Genomic DNA, 23699 nt, shown 5'->3' on the forward strand with positions numbered 1-23699 from the left:
GTAACCGATTTTTGTAGATCATAGGCACACAGTAGCTGGCTCTAGAACATTTTTATCCTAATATTCAAAGGACGATTTGATACTTGTGTCATGGAAAAATTTCTGTCAACAAAAGAAATTTTGAAAAATTGATGTTTCAGTTCTTAAAAGATGTCATTTAAATTGCTAAAGTTGTATTGAACAGCGAGAACTGCCGAAGGCTGCTAACAGGGCACAGTAATCCTCTATACTGTAATCCTATAATCCCCCCTATAGCATAGGGTAGAGCCCTATAGTATAGGGCTAGCATAGTATAGGGCCTATAATATAGGGCTAGTATAGTATAGGGCCCTATAGTATAGGGCTCTACCCTATACTATAAACATCGAAGTCGAACCGCGAGACAGGGATCACAGCTATTTGTTCGCAACTCGAAGAATCCGATGCAGCAGCCGACACCGCCGCTATGGCGACGTCCTCAAAGGTTCGCCTGGCAAAAAGGTCCAGGGCAGCTTTTTGACTCAGCCTCGTATTTACGTTCTAGTACCTCTTTCCAGTTTCCGCGGCGGTCGTCCGGCAGCGCGGCAAAAACGCGGAATATTCAATTACCCGCGGTTTGCCCGTGTAATGGAACCGGTACGGTACCTTGCGTACCCGTCGCGGCGTGTCGGTGGCCCACGAAGGACCGTCCGAAACCGTCCGGAACCTTCCGAAACGGTCCCAGCCGGACACTCCGCGGCGCAGGGGGTTCTTTTTTGTTGGGCCGGAGGCTGGACCTCGTGTTGGGGGCCCGTATAAGGACCGAGTTGCACGGTACAACACGCCGGGGCCCTGGCCCCCTGCCTTCCAGTACATACGATCCGCTATACCCGTGGTACCGATATCCGGCTATCTCCTCCCGGGATCATGCGTAGTTAATTTGTCGTAGCTCCCTCGACCGGCTGCCGACTCATTTCTTCCCGGTTCTCCGGATGAAAGCTGGACCCCTCTCGCGTGGACACCGCTGAAATACTGGCCAGCTTTTTGAAATTAAAGAATGGACCCGTTGGTGGCTGCCGCAAGAAACTCGGCGACGAGTCCTGCGGGGACTTACGTCTTCGAGATCGGCGCCTTCCCGATTTTTCGGACCGTCGATGCTGGAGAAACCAAAGTGTTCTTATAGTAATAATAATAATAATGATAATAACTTTATTTGCCAGGGTGAATAACCCTTTGCTACAGTGCGCTCGTATCCAATGCCAAAAGAAACCACGACAAAGGTTCGCCCGTATTCATTTTTCGACAAATTCGCGCGGCGGCCATGTTGTCGCCGTTCTAGCCGATCGACTTAATGGCGGATCGCGTCGAATATCCTTCAAACAAGATACTTCAGGTTGACGCCTTAGAGTGTTATGTTTTAGCTAAACAGAGATCCAACAACTGAAATAAAATATTTACTGGATAAACCAGCTGTTAATTGTCGAAAATAAATACGAATTGTAAGTCTCTAAATTGCTTTCCTGGACGTTGTCGCGTAAAATCGTAGCTCATCATTTGGAATAATATCTTCTTCGTCATCCGTTGAACTATCACTTTCTGTACGTTTTCTTTTAGTGGTATTTTTGGCATTGTCTTCTCCGGTTTAGCATCGCGTGTCCTGGCGTCAAAAGTACGCACTCCAGAAGTCCCTTGAATCGCGCGGTTCACGGTTGAGGCCTCAGCCGGGGCCGACTAAACAGCCCACGGTAGCAAACCAGTAAAACACAAAGAGCACATAGATCTATTCGCGTATCCGGCAGTTAACGTGGTCACGCTAACGTCCTGGTCTCTTTGACGACACCGGCGAACCAGGGAAAGTCCGATTAACCGTGTGAGCCTGGGACAACGTCGCTCCAGATGTAACTTTCCGCAGAGTGTCCTCGAGAAGTATCATTTGCGATCCGATGATCCTCTGCTTACCGTCGATCCGTAATTCTTTCAGCCGACGTCGTTCTAGAAAACCGCGTCTCAGAAACCGTCTCCGGACAGCTGAGACATCAAAGAAAGTTAGAGATCGGGCCCGAGCGAGAACCGATCGTTCCAGATAGTTAATTGCCAATCCTCGCGGATGTTCGCTCGATGAGACGCAATAAGCTATCGACGATATCGATTCTAGTTTTGCTGTTTGCAAAATTGCGTGACGCTAGGACCGGTGGTCCCAGGGATTCGTCGTTGAGAACGACGCCGGACGAGGTGCTCGTTTAATGTTTAATTACCGATGCTCGGTTCCAGCGTGGGCTCCACGGCTCCGTTGCACTGGCACAGGCCCGATCCCGGTCCGCCCACCCGCATCCGCCACACTGGCCTACGTGGAAAGGTGCAACGCACACCTATGTGTCTCGTACGTAGTACATATGCTCGTGTGTAACGACCGACCCGGAGCGGGCCCGTCCACCGATCCGCGCCGGTCTTTGCCTGCGCGTTTTTCCAGCCGATCTTTTTACTTTCTATCTTACGCGGTTCGCCGTTCCAAAGAAAGCCGTTTTCGTGGGTCGGTCTCGGCCACCATTTCGACCTACGACCATAGATCGTCCCGTGTTAGACACGAATCTGCGGATCTTTTTACTATTCGACGCGGTTATCGAGACAGGTTGCAAAGAAACGCGCACTTTCGACTTCTTCGAAAGATTCTTCGTTAACGACGATAATAATGATGATTTAGGTAGCAGTATTCTCTGTGAAACATCCTGAATATTTCTGTATTAGAAATAATGCAAGATAGAAATGTACGAATATATGATAATTATTTAAGGTCTTTTCTGAATATTTAAGTTTCTAATTTCTAAGTATTATATTTTTATTTTCTATTATTTCTAATATAAAAGTATGCGAATATGATATTTTGTTAAACTTTCGCTCATATTTGAGTGAAAATGTAAAAGTTGCTTCGAGACTATAATTATGGATTTTATGGATTTATGAGAAAATTGAACTATATAAATCGTTATTTGAACTAATAGAAGGATTAAAATCATTTAATACTGGTCAATATAAAATTTTCAACTAGTGAAAGTCGTTAAGGAAAAGAACAGTTTCCTAAATGACTCCTCTTTTCGCACCAAATGCAGGTAATGTTCATTTTGCATAAAGATCCGCGGTCTAATAATTATGCGCACCGCTCTAAATTGATGGTAGATTATTAAAATCGAGACGCATTCGAATGAAGTGAACCAATTGAGCACATATTTTTGAATCTGTTCCGAAAGCGAGCATGCACGAGACCATCCAATTCTTCTATGCAACAGACACGTCGTTGAGACGATAATAAACATATTTCAACGACATTAAGAAGCCTATGACGTCTCCATAACGTCTTTTCTCCCTAATTGATGCTCAGCTTGCATACAAAAATGGAGAATTTGGGAAGAGAAGGTGCAATTATTCGAGCCTTGGGGTTCGCTTTTATAGTTGTTGACAATCGGCAACTATAAAAACGAGCCGCAAAGCTCATATAATCACATCTCCTCTTCCCAAATTCTCCATTTTTGCGTCCAATCCGAGCGTCAATTAGGGAGAATTTACTATACATCGAATCGCTAACTCCACGATCTTGAGAAAACTGCATAAAAAACAGCGGAAAGAAGACAAGTCCGCGAGTATTCCGACGAAGGTCGCCAGGAAATCATCGAAACCGTCCAAGACAGATGCAAAGAACGTAACCTCGTAGTTAGAGCGGATTTTACTGTCTTCGATTGCTATTAAACGAAGCTTACTGCGCCGCGGATCGACGCTCGCGGAAAAAGGCCGCGGAGGAGACGGTGTTCCAGGAAAGCAGGCTCTGGCTCGGAGCGTTTTATCCTTGGTCTAGCTGCCGATCACGATCCAGCGGAGTCGATCCTTTCCCGCTCGGTTCCTCGAGCAAGACCGATGCCCCTCTCCGGGGTGACCCGATCTCGAGCGCGGCGAACAGGTTAAGGTAGCTCCTCCTGCAGCACCGAGCACAGCCTACCTTCCAGCCTACCAGTCGTATTATTACACGTCGGTTTGCGGGCCCACGGCTTCCAGTTGTCCGGGCGCAGCGTGTAACAGGTTCCAAGGCGAAAGGATAAGGGAAAAGCGAGCCTAGAAAAGGACGCTGATAAAGGACGGGTAAAGGACGCGGTTAAAGGACGCTGGTAAACGAGAATAAATTCGGCGATCGCAGCTGGGCCCATCGGCCTTCGACATCTTACTTAACGCGGAAATTGCGAACACGTGTTGCGTTTACCTTGAATGCCACGATAAAAGACATCTGGAGGGCCTTTCGAGGATCCTCTGGGATAATGATGGGAATTTTCAATGGGACCCGGGCCCTACTATCATGCAGATCGACAGGAAATGGTCAGCCGTGTACTCTTTGTGCTGGGTCTTCCGTTGGGAAACATTTGGCCAGGTATGCGCTGGGAAAAGTTCGCTGGGAGAGTGCCGTAGAACCTCGGTTATCCGAACTTTCAATGCTTTCTTGTATCAGGCTATTCGCAGACGGCGCTGTTTAATGTACGAATCGATGGAGATTTATCACCGAACTTACCGATCGAAGCTAGCTAATTAAAAGCGATTAAAAGCATGTTGTAAGAATGACAAGACTGAATTTATTTAGACTTTTTATAATTTTTATTACGATGCAGAGGGTGGTGGTGCCGATTACTGTGGGATGATCGATCGTTGTGGCTTTTGGTTTGTTTTCGTATTAAATTTGTTCCATTAAAGATTAAGCAGTGTTAGAGAATTTAATATGTTTCATTCTATATTTAAAATGTCTTTATTCTTTTATATTGTTTATTTTCTAATAAAACGATTTTATAGGTCTTGTTCGATAAATATGAAGTTATAGTGCACAACAGATTGATTCAGTATTGTTCTGTTATTTGAACATTTTATCGACCAAAACGTAGATCAGGTGATCGACACTGGTGCTGTAGAAATCAGTGAAATTTTAACACAGCAGTTGAACTTTTTAGATCGAAACCTTGACGATCACCGACTATTATCCAGATAACCTGTCCTGCGAACGAATCGGTACCCTTAACAACAGTTAGCTTAGGCTACCTGACAAACGACGGGCCCGCGCCAGGTGGCGTGGTGCCACCGAATTGGGGCGCCTGTGCGGCCCCCGCCTGTTTTCGACCCCGGCGAGGAGCCGAGGGGGAACTTTCGTTCGCGTCACGCGAATTACGCTGCCGGCTCGATCCGGATCGCTTCAATCATCGTTTAGAGGCCCCCCGGTTGTCCCTATTGAGGTCAAACGGCAAGAAAATGCCCGTTCCGCGCGCAACGGTGCTGCGAAAATTGCGTCTCGAGGTTTCTGAAAGTGGTCGGCTGCGGCGCAGAAAGCGTACACAACCGGGTTATGCAAGCCGCTTATTTAATAAAACAAAGTTACGCCCGTGTATCAAGGCGGTAATAGCCGTGGGGGGAAATCGCGGCTACTGTTGTTCAGCTGTCCAGCGCCGGGAGAAGTTGACGCGATAGACTGCCAACAGGCGACTGCAACTGCAACGGCAACACACCAACTGGCAACGGCAACGTCTCGCTCGTTTATCCGCGAGGCGTGAACGCGTTTCGATAGACCACGTGTGCGCATGCTAAGTCCTCTCGGAGTCCTTGCACGGCACGCATCAACAACCAGGACACCGAGCAGGACCGATATCGCTGCCACCACCCCCCTCTCCCACCCTCTCCAGAGGATTTGCAAGCCAGCCGGTTTTGTTATTCGATCCGTTGGCCAGGCTCTAATCCAAGCCTCCACGATTCTTTACCGTTACCGTAGGTCTGCAGGGTGTAGGCTACCTGCTACCGATCAGTGAAACGGGATGACACTGTCCGGAGTCGACGGAGTGGTCTATTCGCTAGACCACTTTACGCGTCATCCGATCCCGATGAAATGCGTTCAACAGGACACTCGGAACAGCCGTTCTATGTTGTGCCGGCCCCGCATGGCTCTGCTGTTGGACAGGGGCTACTTAGCACCGATCGTTGGACCTGGATCACACTGACTGTGACCAACAGGTTGGACTCTGTGCTACTTTAGCTGTTATTCGATCCTGGTCTCTTTGTTATAGTTGGACAGGGTCTTTTCGGATGCCGATTTTTCCACCAGTGTGAACTCGGCTGGGCCTGTTAGATCCAGTCTACCTGGTACTCGTGGGCGAAGCAACGTCACCCATTTGTCTAGAGTCAACTAATTCGACACTGTGCTACTTTAAACGACGATGCTAGTGCTTCTGTCGCGATGAGGCTAGTTTAAAGTCTAAGACAGGCGTCGGTAACCTGCTTTAGCTGCGGGTTAAAATCGATCAAAATGTGACTATTAAGAAGACGCTTTGGATCAATGATATTTATATAGCATTTATATATCGTATTTTATTTATATATCATGTATGCTTTGGCTGCCGGTCAAAATCGATCAAAATGTGACTATTAACCCCTTGATATACTATTTTCTTCGCAGTTACTGCGATTCGAAATTTTTCGATTGTAATAATTTCTTAGAAAGAAAAAGAAATTAATGCTTATTGTGCGCCTATATTTACTTGAATGCTTAAATATTGATGACAAAAGAATAGAATTTTATTGCAATTTTAAAAGACAAAATAACATCTACGGTAATATCTCCCTAACTGACGCTCAGATTGTCCAGAAAAATGGACAATTTGGGAAGACGAGATACGATTATTCGAGCTTTATTTTTATAGTTACCGATTGTCAACAATTATAAAAACAAACTGCAAGGCTCGAATAATTGTATCTCCTCTTCTCAAAGTGCCCAGTTTTGTGCTCAATCTGAGCGTTAGTTAGGGAGACAATACTGTATACTCAATGAGTTAATAATAGAAATTTTCTTGAGGAGTCGAACTCGTCAAAGTACGGCAAGGGGTTAAGAAGACGCTTCGGATCAATTATATTTTTCTTTTCGAAACAGTCTTTTAGTGAATGATAAGATCAATTTTATCGAGAAAATAGTTAATTTTCAATTTTAGAAAGTACTGAAAATGCACTGGAAGTGTTGAAAATGAGTAACAATTCTAAGAAATGCTAAACAAGTCATTTTCACCCCCTTTGGTGGTTCTAGTGTTAAACATGAAAATTCAAACTCTTGATATTGATCAGTATGAAAACAAATATAATTGTCAAATTATAAAATAGATCACTTGGTGATCCATTGGTCTAAGAGGACCGACACGACTAATTCCATAAGCTTTGACTTGACTCGAAGACGCAGCCTACAGCGAACACCTCCCCCACCATCGCATTTTCTCACCACTATTCGCAATCCACCAAACGTGATCTCAACTGTGAAACGATTTCTCATCGATTAGAAAAGGAGCAGTGTATATATGCGCGGGCCTTTCAACCGGCAGTCCACTAATTACGACGCGAGCCCAGCATAAACACGCGAAATTGCCGGCTCGAGGGGGCTAAACTCCAGGTCCCATAACAAGCCAGCAGCGCCCACCGGGCTCAAGGTGTCAGCCACGCGATTATTCCGAGGAAGTAGCGTTGTTGAAAGGACGCGTACTCGCGGCGTGACGTTACGCTGCCCACGCGCTCGATACTCGCGTACGCCTACCGGCTCCGGCGCGTAACTCGCTCGCGAAACAAAGCGGACGGAGCCGCGAAGTCTGCGCTCCACGGTGCCCACGATCGACGATCGTGATCGCGATCCCGATCCCGATCCCGATCGCGCGGTTCCCTCGCAGTCGAAATCGAGGCCGTGCCAAAGCTTCGGGAAGACGATGCTGCGCCGTTCGAGACTCCTTCGGAGCAGGTGTACCGTACTCCTCGAACGATTCGACGCTTAGAATCCTGCCTGCAGCACTTTCTACTTTCACGTCGCCTCGGAGCATTACAACGTGCAACTTCTGCGGCGCATACGAGCGGGCTCGGCCCGGTAAAGGGCTCGCAGCGCCGCGGATGCAACGGCGTTTGTCGGTTTCGGGAACGGCGACTTTTATGCGGTCGCGGGGCAGAGTTCGGCATCGCTCGGTTCGTTTCGAATAAATATTTGTCCAAGATCGTTATTCGAATATTTTATTCGAACTATTCATTTATTATTCGTCATAAATCATTCTATCTATTTATTCGAACTATTCTTTGTTCGAATAATTCGAAAAAGTAAATATGAAAGAAATAAATCGACGATCTATGAAAAAAAGAAAACACTTTATATTCTATCACGTTTATTCGAATCGATTATTTTCTGTATGGACGTAACAGTTTCAACTGCGTAACAGTAATTGCATAAATGAGACAACGTGTTCTTACTCGAGTAAAATTTGATTCGGATAAATCTCGCAGCTCGAATAAAATTTCGCTCGTTCGATCGTGAAACCGTTTGGTCGGTTGCCCTGTAAACGGTGTAACCGGATCATCTGTATCGAGATTTTGCTAGATTAGCCGCGTTTACCTTGCCGGCGTACAATTAAAATTCCTGCGGTGGAGAGGGGGCTCGAAAAGGAGTCGAAGGAGCGTCGAGGGCGTGTATCCCTCGGCTCCTGGCTCGGAGCAGAGGAGCCGAGGGACTGTTTGGTCCCGCGCGAACCGCGCATGCGTCCGCGCTACGGCGACCGGCTCTACCAGACAGAAAACCAGCGAGGAAGAACGACCGTGAGGAGCGGAGTAGCGGACGTTCTCGTACCGGAGAGTCGTCTCGTCGGGTAACCAGCGTCTATCCAGTCGAGCCAGTCGACCGGTCGGCCAATCAGCCAATCAGGCGTCACGCGAGTGGACCGGTGCCGAGGTGGCGAGTCCGTCTGGCAGTCAGTGCTCGAACTGCGTCCGCGAGGAACGCGTGTCGGCGCAGCCATAGTCAGCCATCCCCGTTCCGAAAGTCACGAAACGCTCTCGCGATCAGTCGCCGTCTCCGGTCAGCCCGATAAAATGAGGAGCCGGCGGCCTGTACGAGTCGCGGGCCAACAAATCGTTCAGAAATCGTTGCTCGCGGCGCCCTGGGCCCGCCGGGGCCCGTGAGACCCCGAAAATCGAGGCTGCTCGGCAGTCGCCGCTGATCGTCCGCGGGAAATCCAGTGAGAAACGTGACTTGTGAGTGCCAGAGAGAGAGAAAAAGAGAGAGAGAGAAATAGAGACAGTGCGATGAGAGAACCCAACTGCAGCCTGCTGGATTAAATCAACCTGCAGCCATGGCGCCCCCAGACAGGCACAGGCCGCCCAGGCCTGGATCCGGACTCAGCCTCTCCGTGCTCGGTGAGTTCAACCGAGATCGAGCCGTAGATCCTGACGATTCACTCGTCCCCGGCTACCTTTCACGAAGGTGTCCGCCGGATTCTCGTGGTCCTCGTTTTCCCCAACGCGGTTCCCAGGCTCCGTTTTAATGGAGATTGTCGATCGTTACGGCTGCTGGCTCGGCCCAGGGTGGATATCTACGGTACAAGGAATCACGCGAGTCTTGTCTGAGACCAGTCGACTGGCATGATCGGATCTCGCGGACTAGACAAGGGTTACCAGTATTCTTGAAAGAGGATCTCTTCTGGATCGTGGGCTGGACGCTGTGCCAAAGATCTCTGCGGGTGTTCGGTTCGGATTTAGGGGTCGTGGACCCTTATAAGGGCGCCTCTGCTAGTCCTTGGATCGTCGGATCTCGCTTGAGCTAGGGACGCGAGTGTTTCAGTTAAATTCGAATTTTCTAGTTTTAGAAAACGAGGCTGTTGTTTTTCATTTGCTTTTGTTCTGCTTCGCCAGCGGTGTTTGCCTGTTGCAGTACCGTTTTTGTATCACTCCGTCAGTTATTTGCTTCAAAGAACGGAACTGTATTTAATTAAAAAAGTATACAGCGAACAATAGGTCTCTGGACTCTGTCCGTGGAATAGTAAGTTGTTTCACTAATCGAAGGAGCAACACGGATCTCGAAGAAGTCCGTTCAAAAGTACATACATACATCGTAGAGAATCGCTGTGGTTATCAATGAGTCCGCTGTCGCAACATCCTCAAATGCCGAGAATTACCGAGAACAGGTGCCGCATCCCAGTATCGGCAAGTGCACAAACTTATCTCGCTCTCCAAACGCGAGAGCGAAGATTAGGTCTAGTTGCTTAGGAGAATTTTCGTCCGAGTGTCTGTCAGCCTCTGCGGAGCAGTTTTAATTAGCCGAGAATGCAGGCAGATTCGACGGCCGCTGGAATGCTGGGCGGCGTATCGCGTGTCCACATGCTAACTGGTTGATCCAATGGCGCTTAGATTGCGTCCGTTATCAGCGGAGCCGCGATTATCGCGAGGCGAGTTTCTTCAAATCGACCAAGGTCGCCATTAACACGTCCCCAGGTCTCGATAATCGGTGCAGATGAAGCGAACCGAGCCCCGGAGTACAATTATTATCGTGTTCGTACGGGCCTCGTGGAATCGGTGAAGGATCCTCGCAGGAAGAACGATTCCGAGGGGAGGAATACCAAAATGGCGGCCCGTGTTGGCCCGTAATGAGGGGTTGCTGCGCTCTGCTTTCACAGATCACTGTAATCTTTCCGTCTGGCGTCGTCCTCGCGCCGCTTCGATTCGCTCGCCGAGCCTTCGACGCGCTTTGGACCAACTTTTCTAGCAGGTCGATTTTCAGCAGATCTTCAGCTCGAAGTCGTAAACTTAATCACTCGCGCTGGAATTACGTGTTACACGCGCCACCTTCGGCCGCGGACAAGTAAACGAAGAAATAATTATCGAACGTAAGCCGGAGCTACAAAAAGGAAAAATGTCTGGTCGCGTCGTATGTTTTGCATCGCGTCGAATTTCATCGCACCGAACGAGATTATTAATAGAAATCTTCGACGCGCTGGCAGCCTCTTAAATAATTGTTTTCGCGGGGTTTGTCATCTATCGATAAGTATTCGACGAAAGTGGGTAAACTCGTAGGATGTTGTTTGCTGATAGTTCTAACTGTCGAAGTTGAAGATAGTTCGGAAAGAGACCGTTTGCCTTTCTTTCGAATATCTTGCTTAGAAGATATCCAATCGCGCCGTTCAAGATTCTCAGACACCGTTCAATATTGCCATAACATAATCCACAAGAACGTTCGCATTCCTAGGTCTGTTTGTATTTAATAAATTGCTGAAATTTAATTTGATGATAATTAATTTACTATGAAATTTAATTTCATATGAAAGAAATGAAAAACCGGAATGAAATACACTGCTAAAAAAAATATAGCATAGAAAATGCACGAAAATCGTCAAACTTGTCAAACTTTTCGGTATGACGAACATGGGCTCACATTTGAAGGGTTACAGCGGTGAGAGTGCATCGAACTTCAAATTCAGAAACGTTGTCTTAAAGTAGAGCTTTCAAGCTTTAATTTAAAAATAAAGTCATCATCCTGCGATGATTCTTCGCGGAGCTATCGTCAGTCAAAGTTGGTCAATTTTTATCCATTATTTTTCTATGCTATAATTTTTTTTATCAATATTTTGATATTATTGGCAATATATATTTAAATAGTTTCGAATGCAAAGAAATTAATACTGCCAATATTAATACAGCAAATGTTAATTATTCGTCAAGATACGAAGCAATTCGATCAAAGTAAAAATCCACAGTTCGAAAGCGAATTTTCGCTACCGTTTCGTCGAAACTAGTCAACACAGTGGGTGGTAGATCGAAGCAAGTGTCGTTCCGACCGGAAATGGTTTCAGCCTGGTTGCGCCGGGACACCCGTTGCCCATTTATTCAATTCCATACCGCGGGACGCGATTATTCGTGCGTTGCGTCATGCCGCATGCCGGCAGCATTTCGGTGGCGTTATCGCAACAAAATCATCCCGCAATCGCGACAAGTGACTCATTCGGGGGACGAGCTGTACACGAGAAGGGACTGTAACATTGTCCCTGAACGAGGAAAGAGCGGTATCAGAAAATCTTTCTGCGCGAGAATCATTAACCTAGATTTTACAGTTAAAGCGGTAAAAATTCTTAAAGTATCTTGCCAAAATCAAATTCCTAGAGAATTGACGATTCTGGATATTCATATTCGGCGCTAAAAAAACACGCGAGAATCAGTTGAAACGTTTCCTGCACCAAATTCACGTGCATCTGGGCATTGGACGAGTTTCTGTTCGAGCAGAAAAATTCCTGAAGCAACAAACCTAACTTTCTTCTCCAAAAAATTCAAGTCTTTTGTTGAATTTGAAAAATTGTTATTTTTCATTATAATCTTAGTAATCCTTAGTATCTTTTATAACGATTATGATAAAAGAAAATTATTATTAAGATTATTATAATCTTAATAATCTTAAGATTATAATGAAAGAAAATTATTATTAAGATTATTATAATCTTAATAATATTAATAATATTATTAAGATTATTGTAATCTTAAGATTATTAAGATTATAATAAAAGAAAATTATTATTAAGGTTATTGTAATCTTAATAATCTTAATAATAATTTTCTTTTATTATAATCGTTGTAAAAGGTACCCGAATATTAATTCCTATTCAGTGTCAGAAAGTTGATAAAAATGGCCTGAAATGTTTTCCGCGAGAAGTTCGCGTCGGCAAAAAACCGCGTCGTGCGTCGGGCAAGCTTCTGCCGAAACATTTGGGCGCTCGTGTCCCGACGATAAACCGTAGAATTTTGTGAGGAAAACGACCGAATGCACGGTGTCGGATCACCGCGGCGACGCGACGCGACACGGCGGAAAACTGGTCTCGTAGACAAGGAGTCGCGCGCCTCTGCGCCGAAGTGGAACCGGCCGCTTCCGTTTTCGGAGCGCGCGCGTCCGACAGGTTCCCAGGAAACTTATTATTTCGAAAAAGGGGCAGCCGCATGAAACGTTGCCGCAGTCGACAACATAGCCAGCCAGCCGGCAGGCCACCTGTTGCACCCAATTAAATGGCGTAATTGACGCTTGCTTTTTGGAGCGTGACAGAACGCTCGCGGATAGGCGATCATTATTTTCGTGACCGATCGGATGTCCTTTTTTTTTCTCCTGATCGATTTTCGAGCGAGATCTTCACGCCCTACTTTGCGGTCGCGGATTCGAGACGGTTCGTTTCGTGCCTGCCGGACAGGTTTGCGCCGACTTTTTTACCCACTGGTTTTTTCGCGGCGGACACTTCGAGCCTCCTCGACGCTTCGTACTTTAACATGTATACCGAACGCTGTTCTACCCGGTGCTTAAAAGTTGAATGCATATACGCAGACGACGAAGTAATAGATGCATAAACAATCGTTACCAGACCGCGGACTTTTATGCAGAATAAAAATTGACCGCATCGATTATTCGAGACAAGATTTCTATCAAGGATGTATCTTTTCTTCGAATTGTTTAAGATAGATTGAAAGTGGTGTAAAAAGATTGTAATTTCATTTACACGATTTTGCTGTAATCGCGTAAAAGCTGCGATCTAATCGTTGCTATCCTACGTTTGTTTTTAACGAACATAGCAGTTAAGCATTTATCACACAAACGCGAATTTAGTTCCGCCAAGTTCTTCTTCCCCTTATTATTAAATGACTGCGCATTTTCTGCATTCACGGTTTCAGTATAGTACCTGAATTTAAGAAGGCTACAATGAAGCATTGTGCTCGCTGAATGAAATAGTACGGTATAATAATCCAACGGAGATTCACGCTGAGTTACTATCGTTCGACTTTTACAATGAATTTACACATTTCACGCAGAATGGATTGTTTCCTTAACTGTGCAAAGTATGCTTAAAATCTGCCATAGGCGGCGTCGATAAATTCTCAGCCGTGGAAACTAAATCGAGCAAATTCCTTACAGTCATCGATCAATAAACCGCGTCGACGATAAGGCGCCAGGAATCCGAATTCCGCGACTCGCATTGCAAATGGCGACCGGCTGGCGACCCACACCGGATCGTATTTTTAATGGATGCGTTCACCATGCGCGTCATCGACAGGAACTAACCGCGAGCTTCATTGAAAATACAGCGTACGGTACCCAGGGCCCGGTGCTCGCCGATGAATCAAGGCCCGACGATCGAGAAGCGTTGTCGATCGCGAAGCGTTCACCTCGCTCGGGAAAGGATTCCGCGCCGATCGCGGAGCCCACGTGTCCTATTGGGAGACAATAAGCTCTCTTAGCACATCGGTTCATCCTGTTCTCACCTCGACGTCCGGTTACACACCTCCGTTCGGCGATCCATCCGGCTCGGCTGAGAGACGGAATCGGGTCGGCTCTATCGATCGCCCCGGCCTCCGATCCCTCGTTTACCCGCGGATTTTTCGCTGTTTGCCGAGATGCCTATCGGGAGATCCTTCGCGATACGCTTTTCATACGTCCATCGCTCGTTATCGCTGATAAGTGCGGATTTTTGCGGCAGCCTGCATTTCTGCATCGACTGGCATTTATGCTGGCTAATGTGGGACGAGACGGCGAAGCATCGGCTTATTTTCGTCGCAGATATAACGCTCGATTGAATCGAATCGAATTGAAATAATAATCAGTTTGCTCGCCGTTCATTGCGTTTGCGTTTTACACTTTAGAATTATTGATTCGTCGAAGACGTTGCTCAAACGAGAACTGATAAGTCTGTGTATCTTCTTATCGAACAAGTGCACGGATTTCCAAGCACGATCATGATTCTTAAGGCATACGGCACGAAAAATAGGCTACAGCATGGGATTTTTGAAAACCAAGCGTTTCCAATTAATTCGTTGTCTTTCTCTGCGATCAAATTGGGCAAATAGACCCTTGACTCTGACCTCGTACAGCGGATCTTTATGAAAAATAAAAAGTTCCTTCATAAATTGCAACGAACTGAAACAAGATTGAAACTTCATTCTTTGTTTAATAATTTTAGTAAGTTCTCAATGATATATAGGTAATCCAAAATTCTTTTATTCTCTGTACAGTTCCAAATGTTACTATTTTGATTATAAATGCATCAAATCCGCAATCAAGTAATTATAATAATTATTATTATTTATTTATTCACGCATACGGGTAAAAAAGTCCTTTCTCACAAGAGAGGAAAGAAGGAGAAGAGATTTGATATAGCCGTCGCACGAGTGCAATAAAATTATAATAAATTGTGCAATAAATAACGAGTGCAATAAAATGATATATAAATAATCCAAAATTCTTTTATTCTCTGTACAGTTTCAAATGTAACAGAGTTATTTTGATTATAAATGCATTAAATCCGCAATCAAGTAATTATAATAATAATTATTATTTATTTATTCACGCATGCTGGTAAAAAAATCCTTTCTCACAAAAGAAAAAAGAAGGAGAAAGAGAGATTTGATATAGCCGTCGCACGAGTGTAATAAAATTATAATAAATTACAATATAATTACGTACCCTAATTGGTCACATTCCGTATGCTAAACAGTAAATAAATAATTTTGACCGATCTGTAGATCCGTTTTCTAGAGCTCAGCTTTTTCTGTGAATTTTCAAAAGACGAGACCAGCAGGCCTGACTTCAGGTAGCACGCTGCAAAACGTGTGTCGAACGGTGAAGCGTTTGCATAACGGCGAACCTCGACTTTGTTTGCTCAGGATTCGCAGAAAGGATCTATTGAAACAACGTTATCCTGCGCGGGAACCTGTTGTTCGGAGAGAAATACGCGTCCGGCGAGATTTATGTCGCAATCAATGGGGCCGGATAGCCCGTGACAGATTGCGAATCGAGCGTGGACCAGTCGTACAAATTAAATCATTCAGTTCGGTCTTTCTGCTGGGAGCCAGTTACCATAAACCCGCTCGAAACGCCCGCCATCATTCATCGCGAACGGATTTTCTTTCGCGTAACCACGAACGAGATCCTGTTTCTCCGACTTCCTGCTCGGACTGTCTCTTTCTTTTCGTTTCTTTCTTCTTCTTTTTTTTTTTGCTTCTGTTAAACATTCCTTTTCTTTCGTCGCTGCAACCTTTATCGATACCTTACGGCACCATGGGTCCCCAGCGACCCGGTGATCAGCTCTCCGTCGAACATTTCCTTTATCCTCCGTGACACTTATGCTTTATCCTTATGTCACGCGTAATTTACGGCCGATCGTATTGTGTTGGTAGTTTTGAAACACGAGTCCCGAGGTCGACGGTGTTTGGCGAGTGGCCGGCAGTTCGATTAAGATAATCGTGTTCCGCGAAGGAAACGGGAGTTGGCATGTTCGATAAATTAACGAATAAGTCGGTCGATTGTTGCATTCGTACCGGCGCGCTAGAATTCGATTTGTTGGGCAAAGCTCCGTTTTCTTTCTAAATGTCACACAGCAGCCATTTCGAACATTCTTTCGAGTTCATCCATCTTCGAGTAAACCCGTAAGAAAGTTTAATTGAGGAGAAATAAATGAATTTCGTTGACCGAAACGTGCACGACCATAAAAGCGAAATAAAAATGTCGCCGATTCTTGACACCTGACCGTCGACAGACTTTGTGGCTCGGTTTTCAACTTCGGGCAGTCGCCTTGAGACCAAAGGGTGCAGAATGAATTTCTTAATGCCGCAGCGACAAGGTGTGAACCTAAAAAGGCCCGATCGCGTAACCACGGCCGCGAGCCGCAGGAGTGTTAATTGCCGTTCGGTCGAGCCGGGATCATGAATGAAACGATTAGGGGGAACGTGGAAATTTCAGCGAGCGTTTCGTAAGGAGGCTCGCGGACACGCTCGACGTGTTCCAGCCGGGTTACATAACCGTCGTGAACGTTTGGAAGTTCGATATTCCGGCGTCGATTCGAGGTCCCACGCGATCTCCGCCGCGATACCGATACTACTTCGCGGCTGTTATTATAGGTCACCGTTATCTTCCTACGAATCTCGATAAGTGCGCGCCGATAATGTGCCCGCCGAGGCCGCGAATCCTGCCTTTGATCATTGCGCGCCTCGAGATTCATTTGAATCTCGGAAATCCACCGTTTCAGCTCGCTAAAGTTCAGAACTCGAGGCGATTCTGCAACGAAACTCGTGGAAACGGGGTCTGGAGCAGGTGTAGGCGATTGGGGGCAATGCTTTGGTTCATGGGGCAATGTCCTGGGACTGTCGGCTTCGAAGAGAAAGAAGATTTTGAACCCGGACGGTGTAAATGCGAGAGTTTCGCTCGGAGAGGATGATGTATTTTGATTGATTTCGGTGGGCGTGGCCAGAGGGCTCTCCCAGTGGGCGTGGCTATGTTGCTCCCAGTGGGCGTGGCTTTGTTGCTCCCAGTAGGTAGAAGAACGAGATACATACCGTTCCGTAGCGTGAAATGCGTCTACGCCTGGTTCAGAGACCCGTCTTACACGTTCAAGTTGCAATCGTCCTACAGAAACATCAATCCGAGAGCAATGATTAAAAGTTCCCCGAGTGGGCGTGACTTCTCGGCTCCCACTGTCTTACGATCCAGAACAATGCTCTTTGAAGCGATCTTCTTGTAACCGAAGTTTCTAAAACGCCAGTGATCACTTCGTCGAACGGCTTCACGGTTTCGCAGCACAGGGTATAAACCATAATTTGCACTCACTGTGACCAAAAACCGATGTCGACATTCGTCTTTCGAAGAGCCAATGGTGCAGCCTTGGAACGATAATTCTGCCGAGCTATTTCGAGGACTGTTCAAACTTCGGGTAGGTGTTCGCTTTAGTTTCTTTCTGTTCGTTTGTTGAAAGAACGCCGGGAAGTCTGCGGACTCGCAAACTTCGGATAAAGAACTCGCGGACCCAGCAGTGAGATAAACGAAGATACGGATGACGAAAATTCACGAGCGTCAACGATGAGGATATTAGAGCCGCGAAGCAACAAGAGTATACGATTACTTGTAGCGAGATCGTTGTTGCTCTTTATCTGGGAATACGGCGTTGCGGCAGCAAGTCTGTGTTTATAGACTGAGGTGTATCCGATTTCATTGGCTGGCTGTTCTTAACATTCGACGCCACGACGGCGAGGTATCGGGAGAGATTGATAGCACGAGTTGAAGCGGGACATGAATGCGATCATGACATTCCATGTGAAACGGTTCGAGTCTGTATGCGTCTTGCTCCGGCGCAACATTCTCTCTCTCTCTCTCTCTCTCTCTCTCTCTCTCTCTCTCTCTCTCTCTCTCTCTCCTTGCAGCATAACTTCTGGAATCGCGCGACAATTCCGTCACTGTCATCTGCGCGTTCCTGCCGACTTTATCACTGCTGCTGGCAGACTTTATTCAGCAACAGCATCTCGTACGATTCACCAACGTCAGAAATTTTTCTGTTCGCGAAATCTGAAGCACCAAGATGCCAGCTGAACTGTCGTCATCGTCCTGCATTTTACTAAATTGTCAAGATTCTTTCGTGAGAAACGATTGAATACATTTGCATACATTGCATACATTATAATCAAAATTTATATAAATTTATATAAATCGGAGGTGATATCATGTTCAACGTCTGACTCTAAATTATCGTTGAAACTGAAGAAAAAAATCGATACGGTTAAAATGTTTATATGTATTTATAAAAATCTTATTCGAATTCATAAAAATAACCTCTTTCCATCGCTGCAGAATTTCTACATAACGATAAAACAAAATGATAAAAGAACAAATTCTATCAATCCTGGTCGATACGAGGCGCTTTTTTCGTGTCAGAGATGCTTATAGGGGTCCGCGTTAAAGTCTATCGATCGCTTCTGTCGGTTCAAAAATGGCCCGCGCCAGGATTCCCGCAATTAAAAGACTCGGGGTTCCTAAATCCTGATTTTTATGGGAGCCGGAGTTACAACCCCCCGCGGCGTCTCGGATGGCTGGCTACCACTCGAATTCACGGTGTTCCTGTTCTAATAAAAAATCAACCGTTCACGTCTGTTACGAACGACACACACACACACACACACACACACACACACACACATACACATTTTTTTACGAATCGACGCACACTCGAACATATCGAATACTTATTCAGGCTCCTTGGCTCGAACTGTTGGACTCGGCGCAGTGCATAGAACCCGCGATACGTCGCGTAGAGTTACCGCGATCCTTGAAACTCAAGCTGAGAGCGATCCGTGCCGGATAGGGGACCGCGGTTGCCCTTCAGTTTCCCATTTCAGCGAAGCCGAAGCAGATCGCGAGGCGTCTCGCCGTTCGGATACATAGCAGATGAGCACGGCGATAATGCTCGGAATTAAAGAGTCCGCGCGAAACGCGTCCGCAGCGCCGCAAAAACTGGTTTAATCGGGACCGAGATAGCCCGAGAGAGCCCGATACAGACCGAGAGAGAGAGAGAAAGAGAGAGAAAGAGCAGGAGATCCGGCGCGCGGGAATTAGGGAGGCCGGGATTCATCCGCGGGGCCATTCGAGGAGAGGCCAACGGTCGGACTTCCTACTCCGGCGGGTAGATCGGCTATTAACTCGGCAGGTTTCTCAGAATGGATGTCCCAGACGAGACTGGTAGGACTGGTGTGTGCTCGTCTCGCGCTCCACCCTCCTCTATTCTCCTGTACCAGCGTGACAAGACAGGCCCGAACAGGCCCGCGATCGTTCCGCTCGGTCTCGGTCTCGGTCTCGGTCTACCGGCTAGGGTCAAGGAGACCAGTGGAACACGGAGGTGACAGTTTTCAGCTATTGTTCGCCAGGTACCTTCGTACAGATCTCGTGGAATTCATCCTCGCGGGCTCTCGGGTCATCTTCGAAATCGCTTCAAGTGTGAACGCCGTGACACCGGCTCGTTTTTGTCGAACGTCACGCGATAATAGAGCTCGTTGACGCCACGGACGACCAGAATTGGTACGGCGACATTATTCGATGCTGGCTGGATTAGCCGCGTCGGGGATCTTCGATTCACGGCTTTTAGGGGGAACCTAGGCTTTTCTCGTTACTATCTTGTTACGCCGATCGACGTGCCACGCTCGATTCGGTTTAGTCGTGCGTGGATACAGAACGGATCACACTTTTGTTCATCGTGTAGTTTCTTATTTATTAGCAGGTTTTTATCAGTAGACTGCAGGTTTCATTCATTTATAACAGAAATGAATTGCCGCAGCTTGAGACAATGGAGAAGGTAAAAGAATAGAAGCGAAGCATTTAGCGTGAATCTAGCCATTACAAGATACTACTCTTTTAAAAAATAAAATTTTTATGTATAAATATATTTTATATATTTATTATAAAATTTTTGGATAAAAGTTTTATTTTGCTTTATCTACCGCAATTTAAAAATTACGGTAGATAAAGCAAAAGATTTAAAAATCGAAATGGAAGAGAAAGGAGAGGATTTATAAATTTGAATCGAACGAACAAAAATCACAAAAATTTGAATCGTGGAAGCAGCGAATTTAAGAATTTGAATCGACCAAATAAAAAACGATAAAAATTTGAATCGTAGAAGCAGCGAATTAAAAAATTTGCATCGAACGAACAAAAGTTCTAAGAATACGACTCCAACAAGCGGAAAATTGAGAAATGTTCGTCGAACGAGCGAATAATTCGCAAGTTCGAACGAACGAAGCGGCGTCCGCAAAAATCCGAGCCCGAGGAAGCAATGTTTGGCTAAGAGTCGTGGTTCGACTGTAATTACGTGCGATTAAGCATAAATGTGTTACGGGTCATCTGGAAACGCGCGGCGCACAAGACACGATCCGCGGCGGTCGTTCGATAAATTACGAACGTCCACGGGCTTAAGTTGTAAAGCATCGATCCCGAGAGTATCATCGTGCCGACAGAGACAGAGAGAAAGTCCTCCGACTCGCGGCCGATAAAAATTGACTCGGCGGTCGATAAAGATTCGCCGGAGGAAACCACCGCGCCGGTTGCGCAACAGCAATTATTGAATAACAAAGCGGTCGGAGGAGTTCGCGCCGCGTCGCCGAGTCCGATCACCTTGCAATATGGTGGCATCGAGGCTGATTTAAAACTGTTATCGGCCGGCTCATCGCCCCTTAGAATCCATTACACTTTCAAATTAATTAACGTAATTAATTGTTCTTGCCCGCGCGTCGCGTTATTCGATTTAATGCTCTTAGGATCGCGGCCGGCGAGAAGTTCCATCATATATCACCGCCTGCACGTTAACCGTAGAAAGTACGGCGCCAATTAAATGCCCCCGGGAACTTTTGGAAAACTCGTTAAACGATTCGTTTGTTGCGCTGCGATTTAACGTCGCTGCTCTCGCCGCGCGGAACGTGACCGGACGCTTCGAATGCTTGTGGCGGACCAGACACAAAAAGACACGTCCTTCAAAAACGGGGTGTACACATGCCTTTTTCGGGTTTTCCCGACGCAAGGCGTACACCCTGCAATAAAACAATAAAAACGTTGGGACACAGCTTCGGACCATAGGTCCCGGACCACCCCGGTCGGAAAATCTTCGGGAAAGGCCTTCGCCCTTCCCGAGGACTTTCCCTTACCAATTTCAAGGACTTTCCCTACCAATAAATACGAGGACCTCTCGACCGAGAGAAGTCAGTTAGCAAGTTTTCCTCCGACTCTCAACGTGTCCATATTTCTGTATCATCCGTCACTCGTTTACCTTTACCTTCTACACACTGTATCTCATCGCCTTTGTTACAAGTTATATTAAAGTTCTCGTTATTTAAAAACCAAAAAAAACTCTCGGATTATTTTATACAAACCGTCGCAGTAACCCCTGCGACAAACTGGTGACCCCCGACGTGATCCGAGAGTACCGCGAGTGCGTGATAACCGAGAACTTAGTAACTCTTAGTGACATTCCGTTCGGCAACATACGAACTTCGCGATCCGAGTGGTGTTATACAAACTGTGTGAACCTTTTTTTTAATACATACGAAATGACGGACGCCAGCCCCATCCAAACTACTGCCTCCGGTGTAGAGGTAAATCAAATTAATATACGCGTACCTAGCTTCACACCCGAGGTGCCAGCTATGTGGTTTGCACAACTGGAAGGACAGTTTCTCATAGCGGGAATAAAAAGTGAGAATAAGAAGTTCTGGTACGCAGCCTCGAACTTGGAAACCAAGTATGCAACAGAGGTACAGGATCTAATTATCAACCCTCCAGCTGAAAATCCCTTCAAAATTTTGAAAGAGACGCTCATATCGCGCCTCTCGCAGTCGAACGAATCGCGTCTTCAGCGACTCCTGGAGCAAGAAGAAATGGGAGACCGGAAACCTTCACAGTTTTTGCGGTACCTAAGGGGACTGGAAAATTCAGTGCCGGACAATATAGTTCGAACTATATGGCTCAACCGGTTGCCGACGCATGTACGAGCAATCCTCGCTACGCACACGGATACGACGTTGGAGAAACTCGGCCTACTCGCCGACCAAATAGTGGAACTCGCACCGAGAGCACACGTAGCCAGCATCGACAGGACACCCGCCCCGGACAACAATTTGGCGCAGCAAGTAGAAGCTTTAACGCGTCAAGTAGCCACGCTGACAGCAAGATTAACCGAAAGAGAAGCCCGACCACGCAGTAAAAACTTCACGCGAGGCAGATCACGGCAACGTAGCCATAGTCGTGGTAAGCAAGGTATGTGTTGGTACCACGCACGCTTCGCGGATAAAGCTGTAAAATGCATTTCTCCGTGCACCGCGAATCCGGGAAACTCAAATCCTCGTCAATAATCGCGGCAACATATGACGAGTTCCCTACAAGCCGCCTTTTTATCACTGAAAAAGCGTCAAGAATTCAATACCTCATTGATACTGGCGCGGACGTGAGCGTTTACCCTCGGACGTACCTATCGACGAACCCGCCGCGCTCAAATTACGAAATGTTTGCGGCAAACGGCACAAGGATCCCCACATATGGGACAATTACACTGAGAGTCGACTTCGATCTACGTCGCGAATTAATATGGCGATTTATTGTAGCGGATATCGCTAAACCAATCATCGGCGCGGATTTCCTAGGTCATTTTGGGTTACTCGTCGACATCAAAAACAGATGTTTAGTCGATGGCACAACATCGCGAACTACGCAAGGCTCAATAGTACGGGACAAATTTGTCACAATCAAGACAATTCACGGCGATACGCAATATCACGCCTTACTTTCACGATACAGCGAAATTACACATCCCGCGGGCACGCCTAGCGCTGCAAAACACAGTATCGAGCACCATATTGAAACGACCCCCGGAACGCCTATCTCTTACAAAGTCCGACGACTCGCACCGGACCGCTATAAAGCAGCAAAAGCGGAATTTGACCTGCTGCTCAAGCAAGGGATTATTCGACCTTCTAAGAGCCCATGGTCATCACCGTTGCACATGGTCACGAAAAAGAACGGAGAATGGCGCCCTTGCGTCGACTACCGCGGGTTGAATAAACGAACAATTCCGAATAGATATCCCATACGACGCATCGAAGATTTCTCACAAAATCTACACGGGAAAACAATCTTTTCAACCATCGACCTCGTGCGCGCTTACCACCAGATACCGATAGCTGCGGAGGATATTCCAAAAACCGCCGTAATTACACCTTTTGGTTTATTTGAATATTTATACGGACCCTTCGGCCTTTGCGGGATAGCTCAAACTTTTCAGAGATTCATAGACGAAGTTACGCGAGGTTTGGATTTCGTCTTCGCCTATCTCGACGATTTTTTAATAGCTTCCGCAAACCCGAGCGAACATCTGCAACACCTCGAGATTATTTTCAAAAGATTTAAGGAATATGGCATTATCATAAACCCAAGCAAATGCGTATTCGGAGCCTCTCAGGTCAAATTTCTCGGCTACCAGGTAGACGAGAAGGGCACTCGCCCACCCGAACATAAGGTCGACGCCGTAAAAAACTTCCCTCAGCCGACAACCGTAAAACAATTACGCCGTTTCCTTGGGATGGTTAACTTCTACCGTCGATTCCTGCCAGCA

General features: G+C 46.5%; 1 protein-coding gene across 5 annotated transcripts in view; it reads left to right on the top strand.

Moving 5' to 3' along the window:
• rols (zinc-RING finger and ankyrin repeat domain-containing protein rolling pebbles) overlaps positions 1 to 23699 on the top strand; it is an 87165-nt gene that overhangs the window by 29635 nt on the left and 33831 nt on the right. The window contains exon 1 of one of the 5 annotated variants that reach the window (XM_033485699.2): positions 8589 to 9180. The exons of the other annotated variants lie outside the window; for them this stretch is intronic. Coding sequence (XP_033341590.1) covers positions 9117 to 9180 — 64 coding nt within the window. The 5' untranslated portion in view covers positions 8589 to 9116. Of the gene's footprint in view, positions 1 to 8588; positions 9181 to 23699 lie in introns of those variants that run through there. 5 annotated transcript variants of the gene reach the window in all.

This window comes from Megalopta genalis, chromosome 15 (assembly GCF_051020955.1).
Source record: "Megalopta genalis isolate 19385.01 chromosome 15, iyMegGena1_principal, whole genome shotgun sequence".
NCBI lineage: Eukaryota > Metazoa > Arthropoda > Insecta > Hymenoptera > Halictidae > Megalopta > Megalopta genalis.